Source organism: Rousettus aegyptiacus, unplaced genomic scaffold (genome assembly GCF_014176215.1).
Source record: "Rousettus aegyptiacus isolate mRouAeg1 unplaced genomic scaffold, mRouAeg1.p scaffold_m13_p_3, whole genome shotgun sequence".
NCBI classification, from domain to species: Eukaryota; Metazoa; Chordata; class Mammalia; order Chiroptera; family Pteropodidae; genus Rousettus; species Rousettus aegyptiacus.
In genome coordinates this window covers 46,437,012-46,464,843 of record NW_023416306.1, presented here as the reverse complement: position 1 = coordinate 46,464,843, position 27,832 = coordinate 46,437,012, and the positions used below count along the sequence as shown (strand labels likewise).

Genomic DNA, 27,832 nt, shown 5'->3' with positions numbered 1-27,832 from the left:
ACAAACAAAAACTAACTCACAGATACACAGAACATTCTGACGGTTGCCAGATGGGGAGTGGGGGTTGAAGGAATGAGTGAAAAGGGGAAAGGAATTAAAAAGTACAGATGAGTAGTTACAAAACAGTCATGGGGATGTAAAGTATGGAATAGGGAATACAATCAACAATGTTGTAATAATTACGTATGATGTGGATCCAAAATTAGAATCAAGGACTAGCGCTTCTGCACCTGAGAAGCGTTAACTCACTGGCTCCTCCTGGGAGACTACTGGTCAGACTCACACGTGTAACCTGAGTAGTGAGCAGAGCTGTAGAGACGAAGTAGTGCTCTCAGAGGATGCCTCCTCTGGTCTTGCACTCACCCTCCCCGCGCAATCCACCCATCGGCTTGTGCTGCCACTGCTGTAAGTCAATAGGGTCAGGGCAGACGGCTGTCAGAAATGAAGCAGGGACAAGTGAAGAGCTTAATGAAATTTTATTTCGAAAATATGGCAAGAGTCTAAGGCACTTCAAACACTTAAATACATATAAGACCAAAGTAAGTGTGACATGGTATAAAGGAATCCATAAATACATGGAGAACTACACTATATTTCTCTAGAGGTAAATACATAGCCAATTCACCTAACACAATTCAACCTTTATCATTAGATACGGAGTTGTGCAATTATTAATAAAAATATGGATTGTTACATGTAGTTCTTCATGTCTTTTATTACCATGGAATATAAAAGTTGAAAATACTGTGTCAATTTTATATAGATATATTTTATATAAAAAGTCATATAATACATCCACTTAGGTAAAACCAACTGAAAAGATTTCCTTTTGTAAGTTTTATACTTTTTTAGAGTTCCGTCTTTATTTTTAAACCAGAAACCTACCAGCCCAGGCCCAAGTTGCTGATCAGCAAAAGTCACCTCAACTAACTTACTTTAAAATAATGAAGATAAAAGAAAAATCAATAAAACCCTCTTGGAATGAAATTTTCAAAGAGCTTTCCAATGGTTCCACATTCGTAAATATAAATATTTGTGGAAAATTTTAAAACACCATGAGGATGAGAACCTGACACTTCTTAGCAGTAGTGGTGGTGGGGGCGGGGGAGGCGGGTAGAGAAAAGGAATACAAGTTGCCTGCTCATGTCAGGTTACAGTTTCCTACAACTGTACATAACGGAGCAGAGACTCAACAGCAACAGAAACAGCAACAGTGACTGGGGTCAAGTGTGCCCTACACGGAGGGAAGATGGCCAGAGGGAGGCGGTGTGTGGCCGCTGACAATCTCCTGCAGGCTCAGCTTCCACTGTGACGGCTCCAGCCTTTAGTCCTTGGCTTTATGCGTTCTGTTTGCTAGTGAGCTCAGGCACAATACATATACATTCAGTATCTGTCACCCCAACAGGAACAATTAGCAGCTTAATGGTGGCATGTAAATGGATGGCTATTTGCACATAATCAATCAAATGCACCTCGGTGGGTGGGGCCAGGAGATGTCTTCCTTCCAAGCCTAGGGGTGCCCTAGAGACCAGCAAAGGAAAAAAAATGGGTATGAATAAGCGACTTCAGGCAGATGTGTCCTTTGTGACATAAGAACTCTGTCTAGCATAGCTGATAACTATCACGAGCCAGAGTGAGAAGAGCTAGAACACGAGACACAGGTCCAGCAAGCAGGAGCAGCTCGGCAGCCAGCCGGGCTCAGCAGCGTCACGTCCTGCTGTCCTGGGACGTCATCTTCCCACTAAGAGTGGACTCTTGAGACCACAGGGTGCTGCTCACATGATCTACATTAGGAAAACTGCCAGGAATGTGGCAATATGTATTCATGGGGCTCAGTATGTGCCATTTGAATAATTCTGCCCAGAATAAACCCTTAATGCAAGAGTGTGAGAGTATCTGTCTCCTAAGGACAAGCAGGGGTCCAGCCTCTGCTGCACTAACCATTAGCACTCCTGGCCTTCTGGCCTGGTTAAAAATGATGAATTCTTATGTTCTAGACTAAAACTTCTATTTTCAGAGTCATCATAAAACCTGTGTCTCCCGTCCACTCCCAGAAGAAGTGGGCCAACCGGTCTGGTGAATTTCAGCCTATTAACAAATGACAAATGCACGACACTGACCGGAGACTGGGCTTTTGCAAAGTTGACATGGGCATACAGAAGAACGGCGATGTCCTTGTGTCCTGCTTCCAGAGCGATTGAGAGGGCAGTGCTGCCATCCTTAAGAAAAAATTACGAAAAGAATGAGCCAAGTTGGATTTCTCAAACTTCTAGACAGCCACAATGTAACAAAACAAAATACCCTCCAGTAATTGATAAGGTTCTCCAAATCTTGCCATTTAGGAAACTTTTCTGGACTTCTATATGCTAAGCCTTTTAACTACAAGGATGAATGAGGCATAGCCCCCGATCCTAAGGAAATCAGTCAGGAAAAGAACCACCCCGTTCCCCTCCCTCGTCTTTGCCTCACAGCAGTTAGTGTGCAGGTCTGCATGCCTTGGCTCTCCAGCAAACAAAGACTGCCCATGAAGAACTCCCATTCAACCACTGAGTCTGCCTGCAGGGGGACAGTATGATAGGGGTAGAAACATAATTTACTTTCTTCTTTGTTCTTATAATTACAAATGAGCAGGCAAGTATCATGGTGCATGTTTTGATGTCCTGAAATTTTCCAAAGATTAATTTTCCTCTTGGGAAGTGAGCTGATCCTACGGCTGTAACTACCTCTGTGGAATGCTACAAAGAACACTGGTGTAAAAGCACTAAATCTTGCTGGTCTGCAGAAATGTATTATGGAACTACCAGGGAAATAATAAATATGGGAAGGAAAAATTTTCAGTTAAATATTTGATTTCCATTAAACTGCAGGGATTTAGATGGATATAAAGGAGCACCAGGCAAAAACCAGCAGTTTATTTTCTGTCTAGTCTTGGAATAAGTAAGGATTCCCTTTTGGTCGTGACCAGCAGGAAGTAATTTGCATGTGGTTTGAATCATACAGTCCTTCCCTCCCACTCTGTGAATTCTGGGAGGCCTGTTTTCTTCCGGAGGCTAGCTGGATGCCTTCCTACTCTTTTAAGGACAAGGAAGTAGACAATTAGCTGAGGTGACTAGGATTTCTGGAAGTCACTGTAGCTCTATGGTCTCTTATTACTATATCTGCAAACTGTTCTTGCTGAGCGAGAAGTACAAGCAAATAAACAAAAAACAAGACACATGAAACACAAACTGTTCCTAAGGAAAGATAGGTTGAGAACGCTCCCTCCGCGCCAGCGGAAGAAGGAGGATCCGGTACAATGGCAGAAGCATCAGCCCTTCATGCCAGTAAATACCTGCATTGGTTTGCTCTTCCTGCTGGCTCAGGCCCACAGGGATCTGAAGTGTAGTACAGAGAAGGATGTTTCTCCCCTAACTTTTTAGTGTTTTGAGCTGAAGGAAGCTGTTCCAAACCTGTGCTCCACAGAGACAAACCAACCCAGCTCAACCTCTATGACTTTTGGATGGTTTTATGACCTTTGGACTTTTGAACCATATCATCACTCAAACATTAATTCCTGTGCGTTCATCTATCAGTGTTGGTCCCTTTGGCCTGGAGATACCCAGAAGGAACAGCTTTCCTTAGAATGTTTTCCAGTCAAAGGTTTATCTGGGAATGGGGACATTTTGGGAATCGGGAGAAGAGATTACAGCCTGAGCAGGAGTGGAAAGATGTGCCTAAAAAAAGCCAGGACGGTCTGTATCCCCTAGCTGATGAAAAATCACAAATTATTCACTCCGATGGGCTCTAGTGAAGAGCATACCTGCCTTTACTTTATTTGGGTGGGAAAGTGCTTCTTTGTAATAACAATACTTCTAGTCACCCAATAACACCAGCTTATAATGGCAAGTAATCCAGATTTCCAAATGGACCAGGGACCTGATCCTTTCTTAGTGGATTTAGAAGTTGCCAACACTGAATTTGATTCTGTATTGTAAATCTGTTTATTCACCTTTCATGTGCTGGTTCTAGTACAGGCCCATTACCTTCTTCCTTTAATAAATTTTGCGGTGAGGCCTATTTATCTTTCCACCTTTGGCTTTGGTTAATGGGAGTATCAGCTGGCACACAGCACATGATGCCAAGCTAGGCCATGGAAGGAGGTGGCTGGATGGCAACACAAATCCCTAAGGACACTCAAGGAGGATGTGCTCTCTCTCCCTGCCAAGCAGCACTAACAGAGCTCCCTCCCCGTGTCCCTGCAGGCCCCTGGCATGCAGGCCCAATGAAGACGGCTTACGTTGTCCTCCAGGTGGCCATTGCAGCCTGGCTGAGCCAGCAGCAGCTTCACGATCTCCACGTGCCCATGCTCGCTGGCACACATCAGGGCGGTGGAGCCCTCATCGTCCTGGATGTTGACGTCAGCCCCACAGGCCAGCAGGCCCTTCACCATGTCTATCCGCCCGTGACTGACCGCCAGCATGAGAGCCGTCTGTCCTGCCTTTGAGAAGGAATGACAGCAGACTTCAGGAGTAAATACCAGGCTGGCAGGGTATGGCCTGTCGTGGGGCTGTGCTGGGGGGAAGGGGAGGAGGGAGTGTGATAATAAATAGGGGGAAAACCCTGGACATGGAAGGACTCGGGGCCTGGCGATGGCAGGCACGGAGCAATTGGTTTGATGAGCTATGAGCTACGTCAGATCATAAAGTAAGGAGTCAAATTTTCCCTTTAGCTTGGAAGATCCGTTTCATTACATCGAAGAGCTGGGAAGTATGGAAGATGGTTAAAAGTCAAACTGTGAACACATCTGGACTAGGGGCACTCGATGTATGAAGATACTACATACACAGTCAGAAAGCAGCAGTCGTCTAGTAGATGCTGGGGACTCCCGGTCACTTATAAGCGGGCTGCCCTACAGTTTCTGTGCATGCCACCCGGAGTGAGGCAATGCAAGGCAAAGGACAGAGAAGTTTCCAGTGTGAGGTTTAAGCCAGTACTTCGTCAGTGTGTTCGGTCATCTAGGACTGCCTGGCAGCCATATAAACTTGGGGCTGGGCCAGTGAGTAAGTGCTCAGTGGTAGGAAGTGTAGTGTGGAAACCTGTGCAGGTCAGAGCTGAGTTTGCGAGCATGAACATGAACTTGGGAAACAAAGCAAGTGTGCGCGCTCACCTGGCTGGCTTTGGCATTCACGTCCCCACAGCCGAAGAGTTCTTCCACAACCCGCATGTCCTTCTCTGCTTCCACAGCGGCGAGGGCTGCCAGCATGATTGGGGTATAGCCCGCCTTGTTCTGGTGGTCCACGTTACACACGTCTGCAAAGACACGAGTCTCTTTAGGGAGACGCCATCTCCTAACATGAACTGAAGGTATGGTGTTTGGAAGAACCCAATGAAATGGCCTCAGGTAATCAAAGTACGACAGTGACTTGGGAGAACGAACATGTGAGATATGTTTTTATAGCAAACAAAAAAACCTTTTTTCTTCATTTCATGAGGCCAGAAGCAACAATGAGCTCTCATGGCATGTTTTGTTTGCAACTGGTGGTTGAACTATAATAGCTTAGAGGTCTGGGAGGTTGTTCTAAGTAATGGCCGCTGTGAAGAATAAACAATAATGTGGGATCTAGACATTAATCTGTGTTTAGAAAATCACTATTTTGGAGTAAAAAAAGCAGTGAGAGCTACAAGCGAAAGAGATTTGTAAAGGCCTGTGTAAGGAACTCTGAATATGGCGTTACCTGCATATAAACCACTACTCATGCTGGGACCCTGGGTTTGCAAATCTGACTTGTTTGAGGCTCTTAAAAGCAGAATTTCAATCACACGACACCTACTCTAGGAATTATGGTCTGAGAACAAATGCAGTAAAGTCCCCTAAGAAATTCCAAGGGACTAACAGACACTAAAAACTATACGTTTTCTATTCCTATAATTCTTAAGCGATCTTCCAGGGCTAAATTATCCTCCTAGCATTTTAAAATTCCTTTAGCACTTTGCAATAAAATGAAAGGAATGGAGAATGCAAGAAAGGAGCTTTTCATATGTGACCAAGTACACTTAAGCTGTTTCGGGTTCTAAAACAACTGGACACTAGGGACATATGGCATTTACAATAGTGCATATTTTTTTTTAATGTAGAAAAGGAAAAAGAAAAGAAAGGCTGTGTGATGAGGAAGTGAGTGAGTGAGCAGAGGCGCTCTTTCAGGCTCCTCGGCATGTGACGTTCAGTTCTTCACAGATGATGCGGCATCGCACACTCACAGACATATTTTGTGGAGCCAGAATCTCAGCCTATGACGGTGAGCAGTATAAGCTAAGTAAATCTAGAAAAGTAGTGGTTAACCAAAGCCATCCAACAATGGAATTAAAATCATTTAATTTATCGAAGTATCTTGTCCACATAAATGTTCCAAGGGTAAATTAAATCATAACTTTGAGGAATAATCCTGAAATCTTGTTTTTAGCTTTCCTGGACATTATCTGCTTCCCTCTTTAAGCAATGACTTGGGCTGACAGTATTATCAACTTTGTTTATAGTCTAGAAAATCAGGAGGGAAGGAGGCTTGGAATTCCTTTATGAAAAATGGAAGCACTTTTATTCTAAGTTGGCCCTTGCATTAGGGAACAAGCAAGCCTAGATAGAAAAAAGGATAAATCTGCTTGGTTTCTTCTCTGCATTAATCCAACATTCCCAAAACAGAGTAGAAAAAATTGGACAGTTGGGTCAAGCAGAAATACGGGAAAACCAGACAATTTTATATTCATATTCTAAATCAGATGTTCACATCATACTCTCATTAGACTGAAGTACTATAAACTCTGTATCAGTCACATATGAGAAGTAAAAATAGGGATTTCAAAAATAAATAAAAGTGATTTGGGGACAATATACATCACCAGGCTACTCCCTTTGCATAAAAAGTTACAGTAGCTTTGCTTGGTCCCAATCTTGACTAACTGTACACCTCCATGAGATAACTGGATGGAGGTCATGGAATAATCAAAAATCGAGCAGTTCATAAACACCAAAACTGTGACTCTGGCCCCACCATCAGCACGCTGCCTCCTGAGAGTGAACCTGCTAGGGCCTGCTTGATTCAGCTGAGGAAGGAACGTGAGTCATGTTTATTACCAAAGATATACTTTGCTTGAATGCAGCCGAACTGCAGCAAGAATATCCGCAAAACCTCCTTTCAAAACAGATCTAAAATCTGTGTTGCCCCAGTTTTGTTTAAATATTGAGCCTCCCACGATGAGTCAAGAATACTATCCTTACCACATCACGTGGAAAAGCAATGAGAAGATTTTAGGATGGTCACAGAATTGAGGAGTGGATCAATCAGCTTCTTTGAGGGGCGCCACAACCCAAGTGCTGTTAGAGAAGAGACCAGGACAGCCAACGTACCAGCATCTAAGAGCAGCTTCACAATCTCAAAGTTGGAGTGTGACACACTGTAATGGAGGGCAGTGTTGCCATTGCCATCAGCCATGTTGATGATGTGACGAAGGACGTCCGGGGAGATGGCCTCAAAGGCAGCTATGTAGTCCCCCACCATAGCTGGAATGGCTGACTTCTGACTGGACACGCGGAACCACTCGTGCTGGAGGGTGTTCAAACAGAACCTCTGCCAAAACACCGAGCGAGTGGCCATTAATTCTTCTATTTATAGACTTTCCAAAACCTAGCTAAAAGCCCAAGAAACAAAGCCTTTTATAGTCAAAGTGTATAAAGTTAAAATTGGCTCTCGAAAACAACTAACAAAACCCAGAGCTCTACGAGAAGCCTCACACTCCAAACTGCACCATCCCTCCGGATTTTTAACCACAAACATATTCCAAATTCTATAAAAGAGGCCATATAGCACTGGGCAAGAGCTATATCATCAAGGTTAAATTCTGACTCTGCTCCTTATGAGCTGTATGATTCTAGGGAAGATACTTATTCAGTGCCTCAGTTTCCTTAGCTGCAAAATGAGGACAACAAAAATACCTTTCATTCATAGTGTCTGTGATAAGAACAAAGCAATACATGTTAAACCCTTAGGCCTGGTTCTATTTATTACGGAACTATTAATACAATGTAGTTATGCTGGCCTTGCAAATGATCTTCATAGTAATTGGCACATAAGATTAGCCCACACTTAATTACACTGCTTCCTCCCTATCTGGATAAACCTTGACTCCTTCGACATCTCCACAGCACAAGGCTGTGGAGACCAGAAGCATACAGCCAGTTCAATTCCCACTCCAATCCCAAATACAAATGTTTAGCCATGGAAAGGAATAAAAAACAGATCTGGGACAAATTACATTTCCCGTTAGAATCATCTGCATCTGACTGTCAGCCCCACTTGCCTTCCCTTAGGGTGTGGACGCATGAACATGGCATGTGTTTCATGGATGATCAGGTCAAACTTGGACCACGTGAAGTTCAAAGTAGACTGGGCATATCCAGGGCTGGTGATAGGAATAACTACAATGTTTTCTTAAAGCCTCTCTTTTATATGAGTTTACTATTCATTTGTGCATCGCTTGCTCTTTAAAAGTTTAAAATTATATCAAAGAAAGATAGAAAGTCTATGTCGAAAGCACCAGAACCCAAGAAGTCCTCTTTCTATAGAAAGGTGGGATTGGGATTGTATAGCTTCCATCTCTATCTTCTTGCTACCGATTATTTGGTTTTAGTCCATTCAATCATATTTTGGTCAACTCATGAAGAGTCCTTACCAAGAACATAATTCATCCATTTTTTTTCTTCTGCTCACTCTTTTACAATTCATATTTCTATTTCCTTGGAGTTCTCACATGGAAGGAAGTGAAATTAATGTCCTAACCTTGTGTCCTATAGGGATATATGGCCCCGACACTCTGATCTTTCATGTGTCCACTAATTTTCACAGCACAATACTTAAAACACTTTTTCACTGAATCAATATTGAATTAACAAAAATGTACTGATCACAAAGTGTGTATCTGACAAGATGCTTGGCAATCTGAGGCCAAAGAAATGTCATGTCCTCCCTAAAGACCATGTAACCTTGTATTTTGAGAGTAGTAAAAGAAAAAGTTTATTACCACTACAAAATTAGTTTTTAAGTCTAGGTTAAACCTAGAGGAAAATACTAATACTGCAGTGATGTTTCATGGTTTTGCTATTTGTGACTGAGGTATAGACAGGCATTTAGTTTATCTCTGATGGGGTTCAGCATGTAGTTCTATGTCCTCCAGGCAATGACTTTTATTGGCTATTTCCTTTTGCAAAAATCACTGCCACACTCCTTTTTCAGCACACTAACCGAATATTAAGACTCAACTGGTTCTGATGAACTTAAGTTTCTATAGCAACATAAACAAATTAAAAGACATCACCTTTTTTTTGAAAAAGATACCATGTAATAAGCTAATATGATTTAGTTGGGATTAAAAAATAATAATAATAAAAAAAAATTTTAAAAACATGGACCAGTCCTCAAGATAGGTATAAACTAGTCCCAACACTAATGACTGTCACCTCTTGACAGGACTTGTAATCTTTAGGGCCTCAGTTAAAGCAGGAAGGACCAGAATAGAGCGGCCTCACGAACACGCACACCCAACCATTTCTTACACCTGTGATAGCCATCAATAATTCTTCAGATTGTTTGTTGAACGAAAGGAAATCTATTTGCCTTTTCACGGTTAGACAATTCCTTAACTCCCTACAACCCTAACATTTTGGGTTCATGACTCTATAATCTTGTGAGCCTTATAAATCAACTTTCTCACTAGCTGCCGACTTAAATTATTCAGCATAAAACTTCATATTAAATCTATTGCTAAAATCTAAAAACTCAAAAATGCACATATTATTATTATTTAAAATAGCATGAAAAGGTACATTTTTTCAATGCACTGATCATAGTTGCCAACCAGAGGCTTGGTCTGACCTATAAAAGAAGCTGCATATCAGAACTTTGCTGATGCACAAGAGAGTGACGTATGACATAGTTGGCAATGGCATCGGATTCACCATTGTTATAGAAATATCTATGTGTCCGATGTTGTGCCATTCATGCTCACTAAGGCAACTGTCAAGGTCTTTGTTGTTTGCTTCTGAATCTCTGAAACTTTGAGACGATAACAAGTATAGTTATCTCCATGTTTAAAAACAGTGGCCTCCGCATCAGAACATAATAAGCAGTTTCATAATTAAAACAAATGTCGACTCTGGCCCAGATAGGTTTCTTTTAAAAACACATGCTAACTTAAAAAAAAATTCTGGAGTCATGCTCTCTGGGTCACAAGATTTTGTAAGTACAACCAGAACACATAAAAAGATGATAAATGACTGCAATTAGTCCCTCCTTCCATGTGCAAATATATGCCTCACAGATGCACCACCCCTGAAAAAAGTACAGGGTGGCTAAAGGGGATCCAAAGTTGGGCCTGAGGGAAGGGTTCACAGTGTGGCTCAATAAGCGGGGAACATAACGCTTCCTCTGCCTACAGATGGAAGGAATTGTGTGGGGAAGGAGCATGCTGGCGACAACAGCTCAGGGAAAGGCTAGAGCTGCCTCGACGGTGGTGTCCACTCGGGCACTTTGTATAGATTGGGAACATGGTCTGTAGGTCCGACTCACCATATCCTTGCTGGTCAAAGCTTTGGGGTCATTTATATTATTTTTCAGTAAGTTGCAAGCAGACAACATCTTTTCACTTAATTCATACCTAAAGAGGCAAAAAACAAAAAGAAAAAGGGCTCATGGTTGGCCACGAAAGGCAAGGCATTTTTATCTCAGACTCTCTATGTAAGCACTTTAAAGGACAAGAAGCCCCAAGCCGACTTCGGAGGGTCGCCCTGGTATAAGGTGCTTGCCTGGAGGCACTCCAGGAGTCCCTAGGAATCCGAGGACTGATGCTACCACACAGAGCCAACGCCTCCAGCCTCAGAGCTCAGGTCTTTTCATAAGTGTAACTTTTAGCTTCACCAGTTAGGCCTTTATGACATTACAGAATGACATCTGGAGATTTTTCACTCTATTCTAAGTTCTTAAAAATATTTTTTACTTTTAAGGGGTTGAAGAGGTCTGTATTCCTACATATCCATTATGCTGACCAGTAAACCACATCTGAACTCATATTCGGTGACTCAGGAAATGTTTGTTTAACCCACATGCAATTATAAATTTAAAAACCAGATGACATATGATATATAAATTATATTTCAATAAAGCTGTTGAAAAAAACCAGACGACAAGATATTGAACCGTTTGAAAATACTTGGAAATATAAACTCAAAACACTTACCTTGTGCTAATACAGTTAAACTTTCATTTCCTGAATAAAATAAAGGTAAGTTTTCTAAAATGTTCTATTAATATTTCACATAGCGAAAACCATACTGAAATTTCTAGCTGTTCTATTCTCTCTCTCCTGTTTCATAAGCACTGATTCCATATTTGCTGTAGTCTTTAAAATTTACTTCATTTTTAGGTACACGTTTCAGCCAACCAGAGTATTAATAGATATTTCAGCTGCTGTTTATATTCCCAAATCCATTCTTATAACATTCCCAATCACTCATTGAGCAACAAAATATAAACATGTGACTGATTACATCATCTTTAGAGTAAATGTGATCTTTTGTTGAGGCCAAAAAACTGTTCCTCTCACATGCCATGATCTTGCAATAACAATATTGACATCTGTATAAATGGCTAATGGTAAGATCTGAAACCTCAAAAGACATGTGCTCTGTCACAAAAAATTCTAACATGCCTTTTATATACAAGGTGGAAACTTTAGTGGCACTTAATAGTTCCGTGATGGCAGCTCCACATATACAATTAGATAGTAAACAGTTAAAAAAAAGTAAAGGTGCTCAGATATCAAGCCTTTCTCTTTGCTACTGTAAGAGAAGTAGCAGTTATTACCTTCTGTAACTGCACTTATTAGCATCACAAGATGTATGTACCTCTGAGAACAGAGAAAGTTTAGCTTTCCTTTGGAGACTGGAAAGACCAAACAAATGGCTACAACTGCAAAATCTCCTACTAGCCAAAGTACATTAAATGTTGGAGGGGTCAGGGGAGGGGAGGGGAATGTACCACACCTCTCTCTGATCTCCACCTTCTCAGGTTCACATTCTTGAACCTGCATCTCATCTTCCACCCTGGCAGACTTGCAACCTTCCATATTAACTGCATGGTGCCCTTCCGCCATTCCCCGAGTGTCTTCGTCTTCTTCCTCCTCCTCTTCCTCAGGAGGATACTCAATGACATCACACTCGTCATCTGACTCGGAAGAAGAGCTTTCATCTGAGCTGGAATCATCACTTGAAGTTGTTTCATACCTAGGTGGCAATTGGGAGTTCAGGAGATGCAAGGTGTGCCCATAAAGACCCAGTGACAGAAAATTCTATGAAGGAAAAGCTGCTGACTCCAGAAATTTCACCAGTGGTTTTAGACCCTGCACTCAGAAGTTCAAAGTAAGGTCTATACAAAAGCCGGGTGGTTTTGAATGGGTTTTGACTTAAGAGGGATAACCTGGGTTGCCAGTTAGTCTCATTTACTACTTCCAGAAAAAATATATACTATATATAGAGAGCACCTCTGGCTTAGTATAAATCAAAGGAAATATCTTATAAACCAGATCTGCAGTTCATTTTTCCTGTTCCTTTTTCCCCCTGCTCTTATTCTTACTTCACTCTATTAATTCTCCCAGGGTCAAAGTGAACAGGTTATATAAGTAACCAATAGTTCCTCTGGTATATGCCCTCCAATACCTCCTGGGCCACAACACCCAATAAAACTTGAAATATTTGGAAAATAGTTGCCATTAAGTTAAATCTCTGTGGTTCACTTTACTATATTATCTCAACTACTCTACACTACTGCTTTCTTTTTGAGGCCATGTATCGATTAATAAATTATTTTGATTTAACTGTAGGAGGGCAAACAGGCTTAGCTATTTTCCAGACCAATTAGAAGAGAAGGAACAAACAACTAATAAACATCCTATTTAGAAAGCTAAGAACTGATGCCCTGGCTAAGTTACTCTTCAAGCGAATGGCCCTACAATTTTGTTTGTAAACATGGAGAACCAAGCAAAACAACTCATTCTGAAGGAGTGGATGGACTATCACTGGCCCATGGAGTGATCCTCTTGGTCTCCTTCTGTTTGTTTCTGAGTTCTGATACAGGTAAGTACAAGTTGTCCAACAGTGCAGGAAACCTGCTGCTTTTGTTGAAGACTATTTTTTTTCGTATCAGAGGTGAGAAGATGTAAATGGTTCAGCTCCATCAGGTATCCTTTTAAGAGTGAAATCTTTAAAGACAGAAAGAAGAGTAGAGGAGAGAAGCCCAAATGCACCTTTCTGAGGAGGGGATCTTTCATCACCAAGATGTGGCAGCATCCCAGACTAGGCGCCTTTAAATATAACTTGAGCAGGCAGGAGGCAAAGTAGACAGACAGATTATATATAAACGCTAGTAACACCATCTTTCCTTACCCTCCATTAATGCCAACAAACTGAAGATTCTTTTTTGCTCCATTTGAATCTTTGCTGCCATCTTTCTTCTTCATGATGGACTTCAGTGTACTTTCATTATTTGTATATACTGTAAAAAAGTAAACCAAGGTAATCAAAATTAACATAACTCACACCCACACAAGTTAAGTGACGAGGTAATCTTTCTTCATGTACATTTATTTTTTTTCTCATTTATGTAAATACAAATCTTGGCATGTACATATGAGAAACTTGCACAAAATTCATTGGAAAATTGTGTGCATACAAAGAAAATAACCCAAAGTTCCATTAATAACGTTCTTTAAATGAAAAAGAAAAACCACTAGTATTTCTAGACATAACAAAAGCAGGGACAACCAGCATTTGTATTACTATTTATTAAGTGATGTTGTGTCTCGTTTGATCTTCAAAAACCACTTAGGCACTAAAATAGGGATTATTATTTTTCTTCAGTAGAGAAAACCTGGAAAAAAAAAACGTATGCCTGCTCAACAGTGAAAGAGTAAAATGCTCTTTAAAATATTTCATAATCCACGAACCCCTATGAGCTTTTCTGAAGGGGACTGCACAGCTCTTTCTTTAGTGATCTTGAAGATATTCTAGGTCTACCTCCCCAACAACTGTGTATTGTTCTTCTAGGTCAATTTATGAGGCACACTGGCATGAGACTGGAATGCTGCTCCTAGAATCCTGATGCTTAGAAAGACTGGTGAGTGAGGAAAGTTACCATAGAGGCCAGCGGCTATCTGGTCGTCTGTCAGGTTCACTGGAGCCAGCGTGTTTTCCTGAGAGGGGAAAGTATCCTGGCTGCTGAAGGGCTCCCCTTCTGTGGACCTCTCCTCTCGCTCATGCCAGGATGTCTGGATGTTTAATGGTCCTCCTGACTGAAGGCCTCCGCACTTACAGGTGTATTCCAGATTATTTCCTGTCAGGAAGGAGAAGGGTGTAGAAGTGTGTGATGCTGGGACCAAACAAATGGGCTAAACAGTTTGAAAAGAAGAAGAAAAAAAGAGTCTTGCAAGTCATTGTTTTTTCAAGTGCTTTCCTCACTGTTTTCTTTGTGGGATGGCACTACTGTTGAAGCCACCCAAACTCAAAGCCCCAAGGCTTTCTTGACTTTTTCATCTTTTTCTTTATTACCACATCCGGATCTGCCAAGGCCTGTCATTCTTACTACACAGTGCCTCTCTTCTCTCTGTTCTGGCTGCTACACCTAGTCTGGGCCACCAGCGTAGCATCCTGCCTGTCCTGCTTCTTTCCTCTTGCCCCGTCTGGCACACTGCTGCAGAGCAATACTACTGCTCAGCTCAAATTCCACCCTTGCTCCAGCTAAAACAAAACCCGAAAAACCTAAAAAGCTCCCCACCACTCAGGAACCAGGTCCACACTGCTTAGCTAGATATTCTAGGTCACCTACAACCTGGTACCAACTCACCTCTGCACCCACTTACCTCTCCAAGTGTATTTCCCACCACACCTGTGGCCCTTTTGGGGATGGGGACTGCATCCCAGTAGATGGAACTACTCTTCGTGACAGCTCACCATAGCTTACACCCTTCTTCTACCTGGCGTGCTCTTTCTTCCCTGCTTTCACAGGGTCAAATGCTTCCATCACTTCCTCTTCCAAGCCTTCTCCCTCACCTAACTAAAAATAACCTGCCTTTCTCTGAACTCTCACAGCCCATCTTTCATACCCTCTTAAAGGATCTATAAATACAAGGTACTAGATGATTTGTGTGACTGCATTAGTTAGACTCCCTCTTAGTCTGTAAATGTTTTAAGGGCACCAAACAGTTCTAATTAACTTTCTTTCACTGCACCTACCAGATTGCTTTTGTATATATTAGGTGCTTAATATTTGTTTACTGCTCGAAGCAGAAAAATTGGATTAAGTATTATGTGATGAACGTACACAGGTATATCAAAATATCCAATGTGGCTGACATGGAAATGTTTATAATATATGGTCAAATAAGAACAGCAGATAATAAAATTATATGTATGGTATTATCCTATTAAAACACATTAATATACATACACATATATAAAAGTTATCTGAAAGCTATGGTGATTTTAACTTTTCCCTGTATTTGGCATTTTTTTCCTACAGTGAATAATGATTAACTATGTTCAAAATCACTTTTAAAAAACAAATAAAAAATTCTTTGACTTTGCAATTTGATTTCTAGAAATTTTATCCTGAGGATATACAAAAAGATACAGATGATATTCATTGTTTCCATGGGTAAAACAATAAAAAGAGGCAGATATCAAAGAATGACAGTAAGAAAATGGTGAAATGAGCTCTGGTACATTTATACAAAGGAATTCCATGCAGCCATTAAAAATGTTGATTAGGTGGATATTTATTAACATAGAAAGATGAGCATAATGTGTTACTGAGTTTTAAAAATAGGTCATAAAATATTATGGACAAAATAAACCTATTTTGGTAAATAATTATATGTATACACATTAGAAAAAATCTGGAAGGATATACAAAAAACCTGTTTAACAAACACTGCTTTTCTAAGGCTAAACAATTATACAGGTTGTTTTACCCATTCAAGATCCAACAGTGACTTTTAAGATGCAAATACATTAATAGTTTTTATTATTACTGAAACCTTAAACATATACAAAAGCAGACAACCACATAATTAATCTCTGTGTTCCCATCAATAGCTACCTAGTTTCATTTATACTTCCTCTGCCCACTGGATTATTTTGAAGCAAAAGCTAGGAATCCTCTCATTTTCATCTATAAATATTTTAGTACACATTTCTAAAGCAAAAACGTCTTAAAAATAATTATAATGCTAAGGCTTACAAACCTAAAAAAGAGAAATGTTTAAAGATTATCGCACATCTAGTCAATATTGAAATCTCTCCAAAGGTCTCTTAAAATATTTTTTGTAGTATTTGAATCAGAATCCCAGTCCTCTATTTCCATTGGTTGCCAGTTTTTAAGTTTTTTAATGCATAGGTTCTCTTTCTTTTCAAACACAGCTTTAAGAAATATTTTTAAATTGAGGTATTACTTATGTACAATAAAATGAACAGATTTCAAGTATAGAGCTGGCGGGTTTTGATAAACGTTATGTACCTACGTAACCACCTCCCTAATTAAGATACAAAACATTTCTAACAACACAGTAAATCCTCCCTTCTTTTTCTGGATAATCTTCCCCACTCAGAGGCAACAGCTTCTCTTCAATCATAGCTTAGTTTTGTAAACTAGGGCTTTTTAAAGCATTTCCAATCAAGGTCCAACCTCTCAAGTGGGCATTTGAGGGTCCTTTTTGATGAATGTGAAGAGATTCTTCTTGCCCATAGGATATTTTTCTGCTCAACTACTCCTTTCCCTTACTTATTAAGAATGGTCTGGCGACTTAATTACTCCCACGTCTGTGCCCTTCTTTACTAAATTGTTTTACGGGCCTGGAATTTCAGCTGCCTTTGTCAGTCAAAGTCTACCCATATGCTAAATCAAGACTTGGCCACAATTCTTTCCTCTATAGTTTTTTCCTGTGATTCCAGTGACATCTCTTTTTCCCCTCATTGTCATAATCAAAATATATGCTCAGTTTAGCATGAGTCTCCTTGAGTCCCTTCATGCTATGTTCTTATTTGGTGTCCTCTTCAATGCTTAGAACAGCACTAGACACTTGAGAGAGCCTTTAGTAAGTGCCTATGTAATTCAACTGAAAGTCACGGGGATTCTGTTTAGGCTAACTAGCAAGGCAAAGAACAATATTAAAGGTTAAGCTAGTTAACATTTACTGAAATCAAAGGGAATCTGTCACCTTTATTCCCAGAAAATGTTTTTCAGATGGTACTGAAACTCTGGCTGGTGTTAAATGGCCCATATACAATTGTCAGAACTCGATAAGACCCATCATAGTTACAAGGCACACATAAGATGACATGTGCACCAGCATAAGACTCTGACAAGTGACTACAATGTTTCAGCAAAACACTTCCAAAGTGCAGCCAAGAAAGCCAGCAATAAAGTGGTCAAGAATATTCAATGGTCTCAACCCTGGCTGCCCTTTAGAAACACCTGAGCTGGAGGTAGGGCTTTAAAAAATACAGATGCAATGAACTATCTGCAAGTAGGCCCAAATATTAGTATTTTTAAGAGCTTCCCAAGTGATTCTAATGAGCACCCAGGATTGAGAACCACTGAATTATATTATCCAACATAAAAATAAAACTTGCCTGCTGAAAACAAGAGTTTAGATTCCCATGTGGTTTCAATCCATCAACTTGGATCATGTGAATTCTTAGGAACTACAGATTTAGTTAACAGCCCTGGATCCCTAATGGTAGAAACCCATGACACACAGTAAATACTATGCAACCAATATGGGTAAAACGACGGGAGTAACAAACCACCTTCAGAGTTCTAGCAATGGTTTCCATAGCCACCACTGGGGAATTAGTGAACAGGGAAGTGGGCAACTGTGCAATGTCTTTGGTCATTAATTAAACTTGTAATTGCCATAAAACCAAAAAAGCATGAGCCTCATTTTATGACCTGACCAGATCAGTGATGACAAAAAGATAGTAAGTGACAGAAATCTCTTGTTCTGGAAAACAAGAACACCTTCGAAGCATTAATTCTAATTCTCAAACATACTTAGTGGTTGATACATGAATAATTACATTAGCTCGGGCAAACTAAACGAACAATAAGTAATTTGAAAACATTTTTTACTTTAACTTTAGAAATGTTAAAAGTATTTGATAAGAAAAATAATTTGATGAAAAATAGAGCTGGAGAAGTTTTAAAGAGATCACCTTCTCTAGTTTCCTCTGAGATATTCATCCATCTATAATGGGTATTAGTTGTTGGTATGTAGCAATGTGTTTCTAAATCTATTAGAAAGCTGATTTTTAAAAATGTATTAAAGTGGACTTTAAAAGTTGCTCTGTTCACACATTCCAACTCTTCTGGCACACTAACCTGTATTTTTATTTATAATGTCAAGTGCTTTCTAAAAGCACAATTAGGAACAGTGTGGCCAGCTAACTAACCATGTCATTGTGCCAAATATTCAGCTAGACATTCTGATTTTATTTCTAGAGAACACCTACCTTACTTATCAAGGATAGGACTGAAATTTCTGAATCATTATGGAGGTCAATCATTTAGGTATTTTTCCAAAGTATAACTAAGAATTCAACGAGATCTAAAATATTTCTAGTTTTCCCATAGACAAAAGGGCTTGAGCATGAATTTACCCTTTTCAGCCTACGTGTTGGTTTGAGGAGTAGATATTAGAGGTTGTTCATGAAAGATCACCTTCTTTGGTACCCTTCATGACTTATGGGGTGGGGAGAAGTATGTAGCCTTGATGGAAGTCCCTTTCTGTTTCTAGGATCCCTTCTTGGAATGCTACCTGAATGTCAATGCATGTAGTCGCCAACATAAGCAGTCAACTTAAACTAGATATTAAAAACTTAAGTGGTCAGAGGCTGCAGTTTAATCATTTCTAGGGATATTTTAATTTTTTCCTGAGAAAATGTTAGATAGCTGTCATGAATGTATCTAAAAGTGGGTACTTGGTAATTAAAATGCAAGAATCAGATTCTCATTTACCACAACCCCACCCACATTTAATTACACACCATGCCAAGACAACCCAGGAAACTCACACTGACAGGCTACAATAACTAAAGCTGGGTTATGCAGGTGTGCTCTGTGTTCTTCTAGATAAAATCAAGGTCCTCCTTTCCTCCTTAAGCTCATCTCCTCCCTTGACCTCAGAAGGCTCGCCTGCAGCTGAACTCTATTTGCATATTATTGGTGGCTAACATATACCACCATAAGTTATCATTCACAATTCTGCTATACGTCTTGGCTTTCCAAGTTCTTGAGGTGTAAACCATTTTCTGTCTTGTTGTAGTACCACACTTTGCATATAGCTGACATTAAAATGCATAACTATCCACTCACCTGAATGGAGAAGGCAGAGAATAGACTTTAAACATTCTTACTGAGATATGAATGACTTGCTGTTTGGAAGAATAAACAGCTGTAGTCATCATCTGCTGTCAACAATTCCCTTTGTCATTTATGACTGGACATCCAGGAACTCAAAGCCATACTTTAGCCAGAAATGAACTACACACTTTAGGATTAATTCAGAGTGTGTCAAAGTAAACTTGCTTCTTTTTCCAGAGTGCATGTGCATTTCACTCATATCCATTGAAAATGATAAAGCATCAGTTTAACAGAGGAAGATTTTCAAACAGTGTCAGCTGAATGGATTTTAAACTTTGTAAAAGATTTTCCTCAGGGCTGAAGGGCTTTTCCCCCAAGGTCTGAGATAGATGTCCTAGATCTATAATTTCAATCCTTCTGAGTCAGCTGTCCCTTTTGAAATAGATTAAAATTATGCATTTTCTTCATAAAATTCCAAATACAAAACTGTTCATGAAGCTATGGACCCTAGGGTAAGAAGCTTTGCTCTAAGGCTGCTTATGCCAAAAACATTTCCCTGAAATAGGCCTGGATGTGTCCATTGGGTGGGTGGGTGAGTGGGTGGTGGTGGTGGGTGATAAGAAACCAATGAATTTTGGAAAATTTTCTCAGTTGAATCTGATGGGCAGCCTGGTAATGAGATACTTTTATAGAAAAATTTGCTGAAAGGACTCCAAGCAAGAAAAATCTAAGTCACCTTTCTCATGACATAGGAAGACATGGAGGCTCAGACTCTCCCTGTCTGAAGTGACTCTCCTTAGTTCTTGCACAGCCAGTGTCAGAAGTCAGCTGACTTCTAGGTCAGTGGCATTTCCCCTAACTACGTCATGCCATGATATACTGCACGGTTCCAGAAATGTTTGTTTTGGTTATTCTGATGCTCTTGTAGCGTCTATTAAAAGAAAATTGTGATTAAAAAAATAGTTACTAAAGATGAAATACTGCCATTTGTGAAAAGTAAATGGATCTTGAGATAATCATGCTAAACAAAATAAGTGAGATGGGCGAAGTCAAGAACCATATGATTTCACTCACAGTGGGATATCAAACAAGGAACAAGATAAAAAAAACTCATAGACATAGACAATAGTATGGTGGTTACCAGACAGAAAGGGAGGGGCGAGGAATAAGGGTAAAGGGGGTAAAATATTCGATGATGGAAGGAGATCTGACTTTGGGTGGTAAACACATAATGCAATATACAGACAATGTATTAAAGAATTGTATACTTGAAACCTATATAATTTTATTAAGCAATGTCACCCCAATACACTTAATAAAATTGAAAAAAAAAACCATGTTGAAATTAAAAAAAAAAAACAAGTTGTAGAACAAGTAAATGGTAATAATTTGAAGAAATTATTTTTTAAAAATACTGGAAATGGTATTTTTGTAACAATCTATTTCCCTGCTTTGGCTAACATCTCTTTCTACAAAGTTGCTTTCTTGGTACGGGAATTACTACTTCAAGTTCATAAATTTTTAACAAAGCAAAGATAACTAGTGCGAAATTGGAAGCTGGTTTCAATAGAAGTCTATAACTCATGTGGCAGGCAGTTAAGCACACTCTTATAGTTTTGTTTGTATTTGCTCAGAGGCAGTTATGTATTTTTAACTACTTGTAACTGCAAGTAATTTGTGTAGAATTTTCTCTATTCTTCCTCCTCCAGATTGAAAGAGAGAAAAAAGAAATATTAACCCACTCCTCAAACCAAAACAGGAAGAATAAACATTTGATTTACAGGAAGAATAAACATTTTTCCTAAGGTTTCTATAAGAACAGAAACTTATTTCCTTTTAACTTTTTAATTTTATGACAGAAAACATTAAACGCATGAAACTCTGACTACCAAGAATCAAAAAGGGATTTACAGACTATCTTTGGTCACCACCAAATTCCAGCTCCATCGAAACTACAACATTGTCTCTAAATCCTGGAAAAATGTTTGTAATCTTTTATGTGAAAGATACATAGAATATGTATGATCTAACTATTCTTTAAAAAAGTATGTCTCTAAAATACAGACCCACACACATACACGCTTATAATACCAAACACACCCAGAGTTACCCAATGAGAGTGTGGGGGAGGGTATCACTATTTTATGCTCTTGTGAACTGTTAATTTGTTATGAGCACATATTAAAGTTCTAAATTTTAAGAAAATAGATACGAGTTTAGGCCTTATTATGCTGCTAAAAGAAATGCTATTTTGCATAGTAAAAAATGATATGCTCAAATCTTCAATCCTAAGCAAACTGAAGACAAGTCTCTAGATTGGAAACTTATAATACACTTAATTTAATTGTGGCTTTGTTTTGTGTTCTCCTACAGATTCTGAATGACTCTGAACTAAAAGTTTGTTGTAGTTTGTGTTTCCCCATTTTCATTTATTTCTTTTCTTATCAAGATAAAATTGTTAACTGGGAGGTATAATGATTGAGAGAAAAAGGTAACAGTCAACCAAAATTATGAAGATAAAAATTTGGATTGAAAACAAAAGATCATCTGTACAATTTTTATTTGGCAATCTGTTGTATATCTACATTTACTTTCTGGAAGTACTAAAAATAACAACAGCAATAACTGCCAGTGTTTACTGAGCATTTATACTCTGTGCTGCAGACTGTTTCAAATGCCTTTACTCTTATTAACTCACTAAATCTTCATTTCAACCTTGTGAGGGAACAAAGACAACTTGTCCTAGTGGCAGAGAGTGTTGGGCTTCAGAGCTCAAACTTAACGACTTCTTTATACTAAAGGACTAGGTTCCCATAACTGGTCATTTATATGTTCTTTTTGGTATATGTCAAACTCAAATTCCCTATCATTTTACTTAGGGAATTAAGTTTGAAATGAATATCTTTCTATACTCCAGTATGCCCTTTGCTACAGAAATGCATGCCACTCTGTGAGCAATATTCTCTACTGTATGGTGTGCACAGTAAGCCATAGTGTATTTTGACACACCTTTACTCGTCACAGCTTGCAGGTACTGAGAATCTTTACCTTACTAGATCAAGCTGCTTTCATACTCCGGGTTGAGTTCCTAACCAAATTCCTTCTCCATTAGAACTTTAAAGCAAAATGTGTTTAAAATGCAAATATGATGTAATTACAGAAATACTTTAAAGTTGTTCTTGCGTACTCTGAGAGGGAGCTGCCACTATGACCAAATAAGTGCTATTCAAAATATTTATACTTTTGTTGGTGAATGGTACAGTCTCGTGCACTGTGGCTGATTAATTAGGTGTTCACTGGTGGGGTCAGATCTAAACAGAGATGTATGGAATGTCAGTGTGACTGGAAATACCAAAAAACACTATAACATGGACAGACAAAACTTTCTCCCAGCTTTTGATGCTCAGGGTGTTGAGCAGATTACTCCAATGGTTCAGATGAATATTTTTGGCAAGAATGTGAAATAGAAACCTCAGTTTGGGGAGGAGGGAGGAAGGCTGGCAGGGAAATGCTTTTAGAATGGATGATCCACTGTACCATCTGTGTCTGGAGATATTTAAGAGTTTTATTTTGATTTCAACATCTGACATCATGATTTTTAAAAAGAAGTGGAAACAGACATATTATTAGTTACTTAAGACTTTGCTTCAGTCCACATGTCATTTTAATACTATTTTAATCATTTACTCTAAAATGACTCCCATATGCATTTCTTAGACTCCTTTGATTCTAAAAGGCAAAAACCCACATATCAGCTGTCGTGGTCATGTTCATTTTTCCTTCTATAATAAACTATTGGTTCCGAAGTACAGTGACTAAAAACTAATATTAATTCAAGATTGAAAGTGGAAACCTAGGAAGATATAAGGGATATATTTCAGTCCATTTTAACCACTGCCCTTTTAGGCTATAAAGGGAAACAGAAAGACTTTGAAATTTTTGTTAATGGCTTACTTACATTTAACTCTGCACATCTTCACATTATAATTAAATTTAATGCACACTCTACAAGTCGTCTGAGGCATTTATATTCATTTTACATGTTGCATTTGGTCAGAGTGGAGAGTCTGTAGTAGCTTCCCAAACCCCACACTACAGTTCAGCATGACAACAAAGGAAACAACACTCAACATGCTCTGGCACCACCACCAATGGCGACGAAGGCTACATACACCCTGTGCTCACCGCATGCCAGTGACTAACACACTGATAACCTTAGAGGATGGGTGCCCTTCTAATCCCCATTTTATGATGAGGCGGAAGTGACTTTCCTTCTCCAGGTCACACTGGAGCCCAGTCCCAAGATGATATTGTGCACTCTTAGAGAGACACATGCAACTGATAACGATAGAAGTCATTTTAGTGAGGCTTGCAGGAAAATATTATAAAATCTTCTAGGGTAACTTAGCTTAAAAGAGGCCTCCAGAGAGGCTTCCCTGGACCACTCTGCCCAGCAGCACTCACTATTCCTATAAATGGAGTTCTTTTCTTTATAGCACATAGCACCACTGCCTGACATATTTTAGGTCTACCACTTATTGCCTGTGTCCCCAACTGGAATGTAAGCACCACGAGGACAGAAGCAGGAATTAATAAATGAATTAATGGAGTCTCTTTCCCCTCACAGAAGTTTTAATTGAAAACATTTTACACCAGTATTTTTTATTAATAACATACTGGTAATTGTGGTTACAAACCATGATGGACTTTTTCCAAGTTGTTCTACATAAAATGAGCAAGTAAATAAGTAACCAGAAGACATCGAATCAAACCAGCAGCCCCGGTAAACAGCCCCTAGGCTAGCCAGCACTAGTTTGCTTTTCTTCTAGCCTTAGTCCTCACACCAGACAATGAGAATCGGCAGAATTCATTGTGGTTCTCAGTTCCTGGTTTTCATTCTACTGATGACCATTCTAAAGCTTTGTCCATGATTCCAAAAAATGATTCCAGCATTTAAAAAATCTTACCTCCTCGAAATACATTGTCCCCGTCCTTCCTCATCCCCAAGTCCCTCAGAGTGCCACCTACCTGCAACTTTACCCAGACTCATTTTGGGGAAGTCAGGGTTCCTCAGCTCTTCAGTGCTTGCAGACTTCATGACAGAATTGATTGACGACAGGGTGCTGATGAGCTGTGAGTTGAGAGAGCCAATCTGTGAGTGAGGTTCCCCAAAAGCTTCTGCCAGTTCACTATAGTTCTCAGCCAACAGCGTCTGCTGTTCTGCCAGCAGCTTCTGGACGCGCTCAATGTAGTGATCCAAGCCAGTCATCATTCCAGGGGGAGCCTGGGGTTGGGGGCTCTCCATGGACATTCCTACAGGCTCATCCCCAACACCTACGCTCCTCCTGCTGGCTGTCAGCCCCACGGTCAAGGGAGGAGGCCCACAAGCTATGGTCCTCATTTTGAGACCAATTAGATAGTTGTCATTAATATTTATCTGCCCCACACTTGACTCCTTGGTCTTCACAGCTGATGGCCTGTCAAACCCAGAATTGCCAGAGAGCACCGTTCCAACTCCGATGGACCGTGTCTTGGTGGAGGAGTTGATGTCCTTGACACGGCCTTCCCCTATAGCCACCGTCCGCACCTCCACAGTCTGGGTGTTGGTCTGCTTGTCCAACATGTGGAGGGAAGTGTTGGTATAGGATTCTATAAGGATGGGCGTCTCAGTGTTGGTGAACTGGCTCGCCTGTTCCCAAACTGTACTAGTATGCTGGCTCATGGTATGAGGCACAGCCATGACAGCAGCTTCCATCTGGCCAACAGCCTCTGTATTCGTGCTCCGGGAGAGGCACTCCTTCGGAGAGCAGACGATTACATCGACAGAACAATCTCCACAACCAATGGATCGCACTTCTTTGAGATTCAGGTTGGTCTTGAGGAGTGTCAGGTCGTTCACAGACTCTTCCGTGTTGCTGCCTGTTTCACAGATGCTGATTTCCACACCCGTGCCCTTGTCGCACGTCTCCACAGACCTTCCAGTACATTGATCACGCATTTCCACCTTTTCCTTAACAATCCACCAATTCATGGGCAGCTCAGGCCCCACGACTTTATTCTCACGATTGGGCTGGCAGGAGATGCCTATGCTACTTGTTTGCACAGAGGTCCCAACACATGTGTCAACCATGTCCACATGACTGTCAACCATTTGGTCTCTCGTAGGTACCAGTGCCTCCACCATCTTGCTGAAAACAAGCGGCTGGGCCATCATGGCTTTGTCAACTTTTTTCCTTGATCCAGCGGCCTGCAGCTCTTGCTTGAGTTTTGTCATCTCTCTGTCATGGGTGGTTTCTTTAAGCTGTACTTCCAGGCGGTAGATCTTTTCCTTTAAGGCCTCTATAGTCTGCTGTTGCAGCTCAATTTCTTTGTCAGCCTCAGTAGTTACTCCAAGCATGGCCTCTGTCACGCTGACCCCAGAACTCCTGGTCTCAGTGACTGTCCCTACACTGGCGTCCTTATAGGACCTAGAGTCCCTATGGTACACAACAATGTCATTCATGTTCTCATTGGCACCTACAGCTACGGATCGGCACTCTCGAGGGTGACACTCCCCATTCTCCCTGAGTTCTGAGGAGGCCTCATAGCTGCTGTCCTGGATCTTCTGCTCCAGGGCCTGCATGTCTTCTGTGAGTTGCCGGAACTCCTTTATCCTCTGTGTGCTCTGCTCTACGCTCTCTATCTCTTCCTCTTCATAGTCAATGTATAATTCCCTGCTATTTCTCCGGGCCCTGGAGAGCTGTTCCAGCTGGCATGCATTCCCAGCACTATAGGACCGCTTCCTCACACTGCAGACATCGTTCTGGGATGCAGCTTTTTGGTTTTTCAGTTGCGATGTCAGCTGCCTTTTCTCCTCTTGCAAGACAGAGATCTTTACCTGGAGCACAGGGATGGTTCGCACCTGTTCCTCAAGCTCCTTCAGGCGTTTCAGAGCAATGGCCATCTGCTCACGGATGTGCTGCAGGTGCATGGGGCTCACGTTTGTCACTGGAGTGGAAATCCCTGAGCTCAGGGGGCTGTGATGAATGGAGCTCCCCATGGAAGAAGTGGTGGCAGCAGCTGGGGCATAAGCACCGTAATCCCCATTGCCTTGGTATCCATTCTGAAGCTGGTGCATGGCAGAACTGTGGTTTCCAGAACCCATAAAGGAGGAGAGAGAGCTTGTGGAGCCCATGCCTCCAAAACTGGCCAGCCTGGGCCTTCGGAACTCGCCCGGTGTCACCTGCATAGCGACTCTCTCCTGTTCTAGTCTTCTCCGGGTCTCCATCAGTGTCTTGGTGACATGAAAGTTGTGCTTTGGGAGTTGTGGTGAGGGAGGTGGCAGCTGTCGACTTTCTGGGATGGTAAGAAAAGTGGGTGAGATCTCCAGAGGGGCAGGTGGCCTTGGGATTGGAGTTGATGTAACTTGGCTTCTGGCTAGGAGGAAGCTGGGACACTGTTTATAGTCATCACTGTTGGAGGATGAGAGGGATTCAGTGGAAGCCCATACACCTTGCTGGCCAGCTGTGACCCTGCTTTCTGGGCATGGCACAGATGGCTTCCGCTTCTTCTGGATGTTCAGTTTCTTGATGGTGTTTCCTTTCTGTATGTCATCCACATATTTGAGGAAATCTAAGTCTAGCTGAAAACCATAGGGAGTCTCCACAAAATAAGGATCTTTCTGTTCCTTGTCATGGTCTCCATTCAGAACATCATCTGCTTTTCCTGAGGGAAGTGAGAGAAAAATAACATTTTAATGTCATGTAATACACATAATGGTAAAAACTAGCTTGCCGCAGTATGGCAAGCCAGTATGATTTAAGAGTTGATAGTCCTATTTTCTAATCCTGGATCTACAAATGAACAGCTAGATGACTTAATAAACCTCTGGGAACTTCAGTTTCCCCCAGAGCAAAAAATGAAAATACAAGCATTTAACTCATAAAATTGTTAAAAGAATGTAGTTGAGATAATGACTTTAAAGAGCTAAGTACATGCATAGTAAGTCCTTACTAAATACTTTATTTTTTAAAAGAATGCATTAAAAAACTTGAAAGCATTTTTAAGTAATTTCTTTTGTTGTCTACAGTCCCCTGAAGTACGGGTAGCAGTCATTAAGACTCTATAAAATGTGCTGAGAGGCACAAAAAGTGAAGTCTTAGAATAACTGGCCGCATCAGTACAGATTCAGGAAGCCTGGGACATGGGTTCTCCCACCAACTGCAGACCATGCAGCCATTCTAAATGGTGGCCCAGCGGCCCCAGCACACCTTCCTTGCAGAGAAAGCCGAGACACAGGGGACACTGAGATTAACTCAAGCAGCATGAGTGCAAGAACACAGAAGATAAACTTCAAATCTATTTTATGACTTCCCGTTTAAAACCAAAACTGAACCCTGTGCCAACTAGAGAAAAAG

At 40.6% G+C, this 27,832-nt stretch overlaps 1 protein-coding gene across 5 annotated transcripts in view; it reads right to left on the bottom strand.

The window, feature by feature from the left end:
* Positions 1 to 457: 457 nt before the first annotated feature.
* The window catches only part of KANK1 (KN motif and ankyrin repeat domains 1), a 176,713-nt gene continuing 149,338 nt past the window's right edge, over positions 458 to 27,832 (bottom strand). For 4 of the 5 annotated variants that reach the window (XM_016135562.2, XM_016135561.2, XM_016135560.2 and 1 more), the window contains 10 exons: positions 24,465 to 27,140; positions 14,214 to 14,411; positions 13,466 to 13,574; positions 12,068 to 12,307; positions 10,596 to 10,683; positions 7,382 to 7,601; positions 5,147 to 5,289; positions 4,277 to 4,477; positions 2,121 to 2,219; positions 458 to 1,521 (listed from right to left, as the gene is read on the bottom strand). In XM_016135562.2, coding sequence (XP_015991048.2) covers positions 1,459 to 1,521; positions 2,121 to 2,219; positions 4,277 to 4,477; positions 5,147 to 5,289; positions 7,382 to 7,601; positions 10,596 to 10,683; positions 12,068 to 12,307; positions 13,466 to 13,574; positions 14,214 to 14,411; positions 24,465 to 27,140 — 4,037 coding nt within the window. In that variant the 3' untranslated portion in view covers positions 458 to 1,458. The remainder of the gene's footprint in view (positions 1,522 to 2,120; positions 2,220 to 4,276; positions 4,478 to 5,146; positions 5,290 to 7,381; positions 7,602 to 10,595; positions 10,684 to 12,067; positions 12,308 to 13,465; positions 13,575 to 14,213; positions 14,412 to 24,464; positions 27,141 to 27,832) is intronic. The other variant, XM_016135564.2, reaches the window with a different exon arrangement.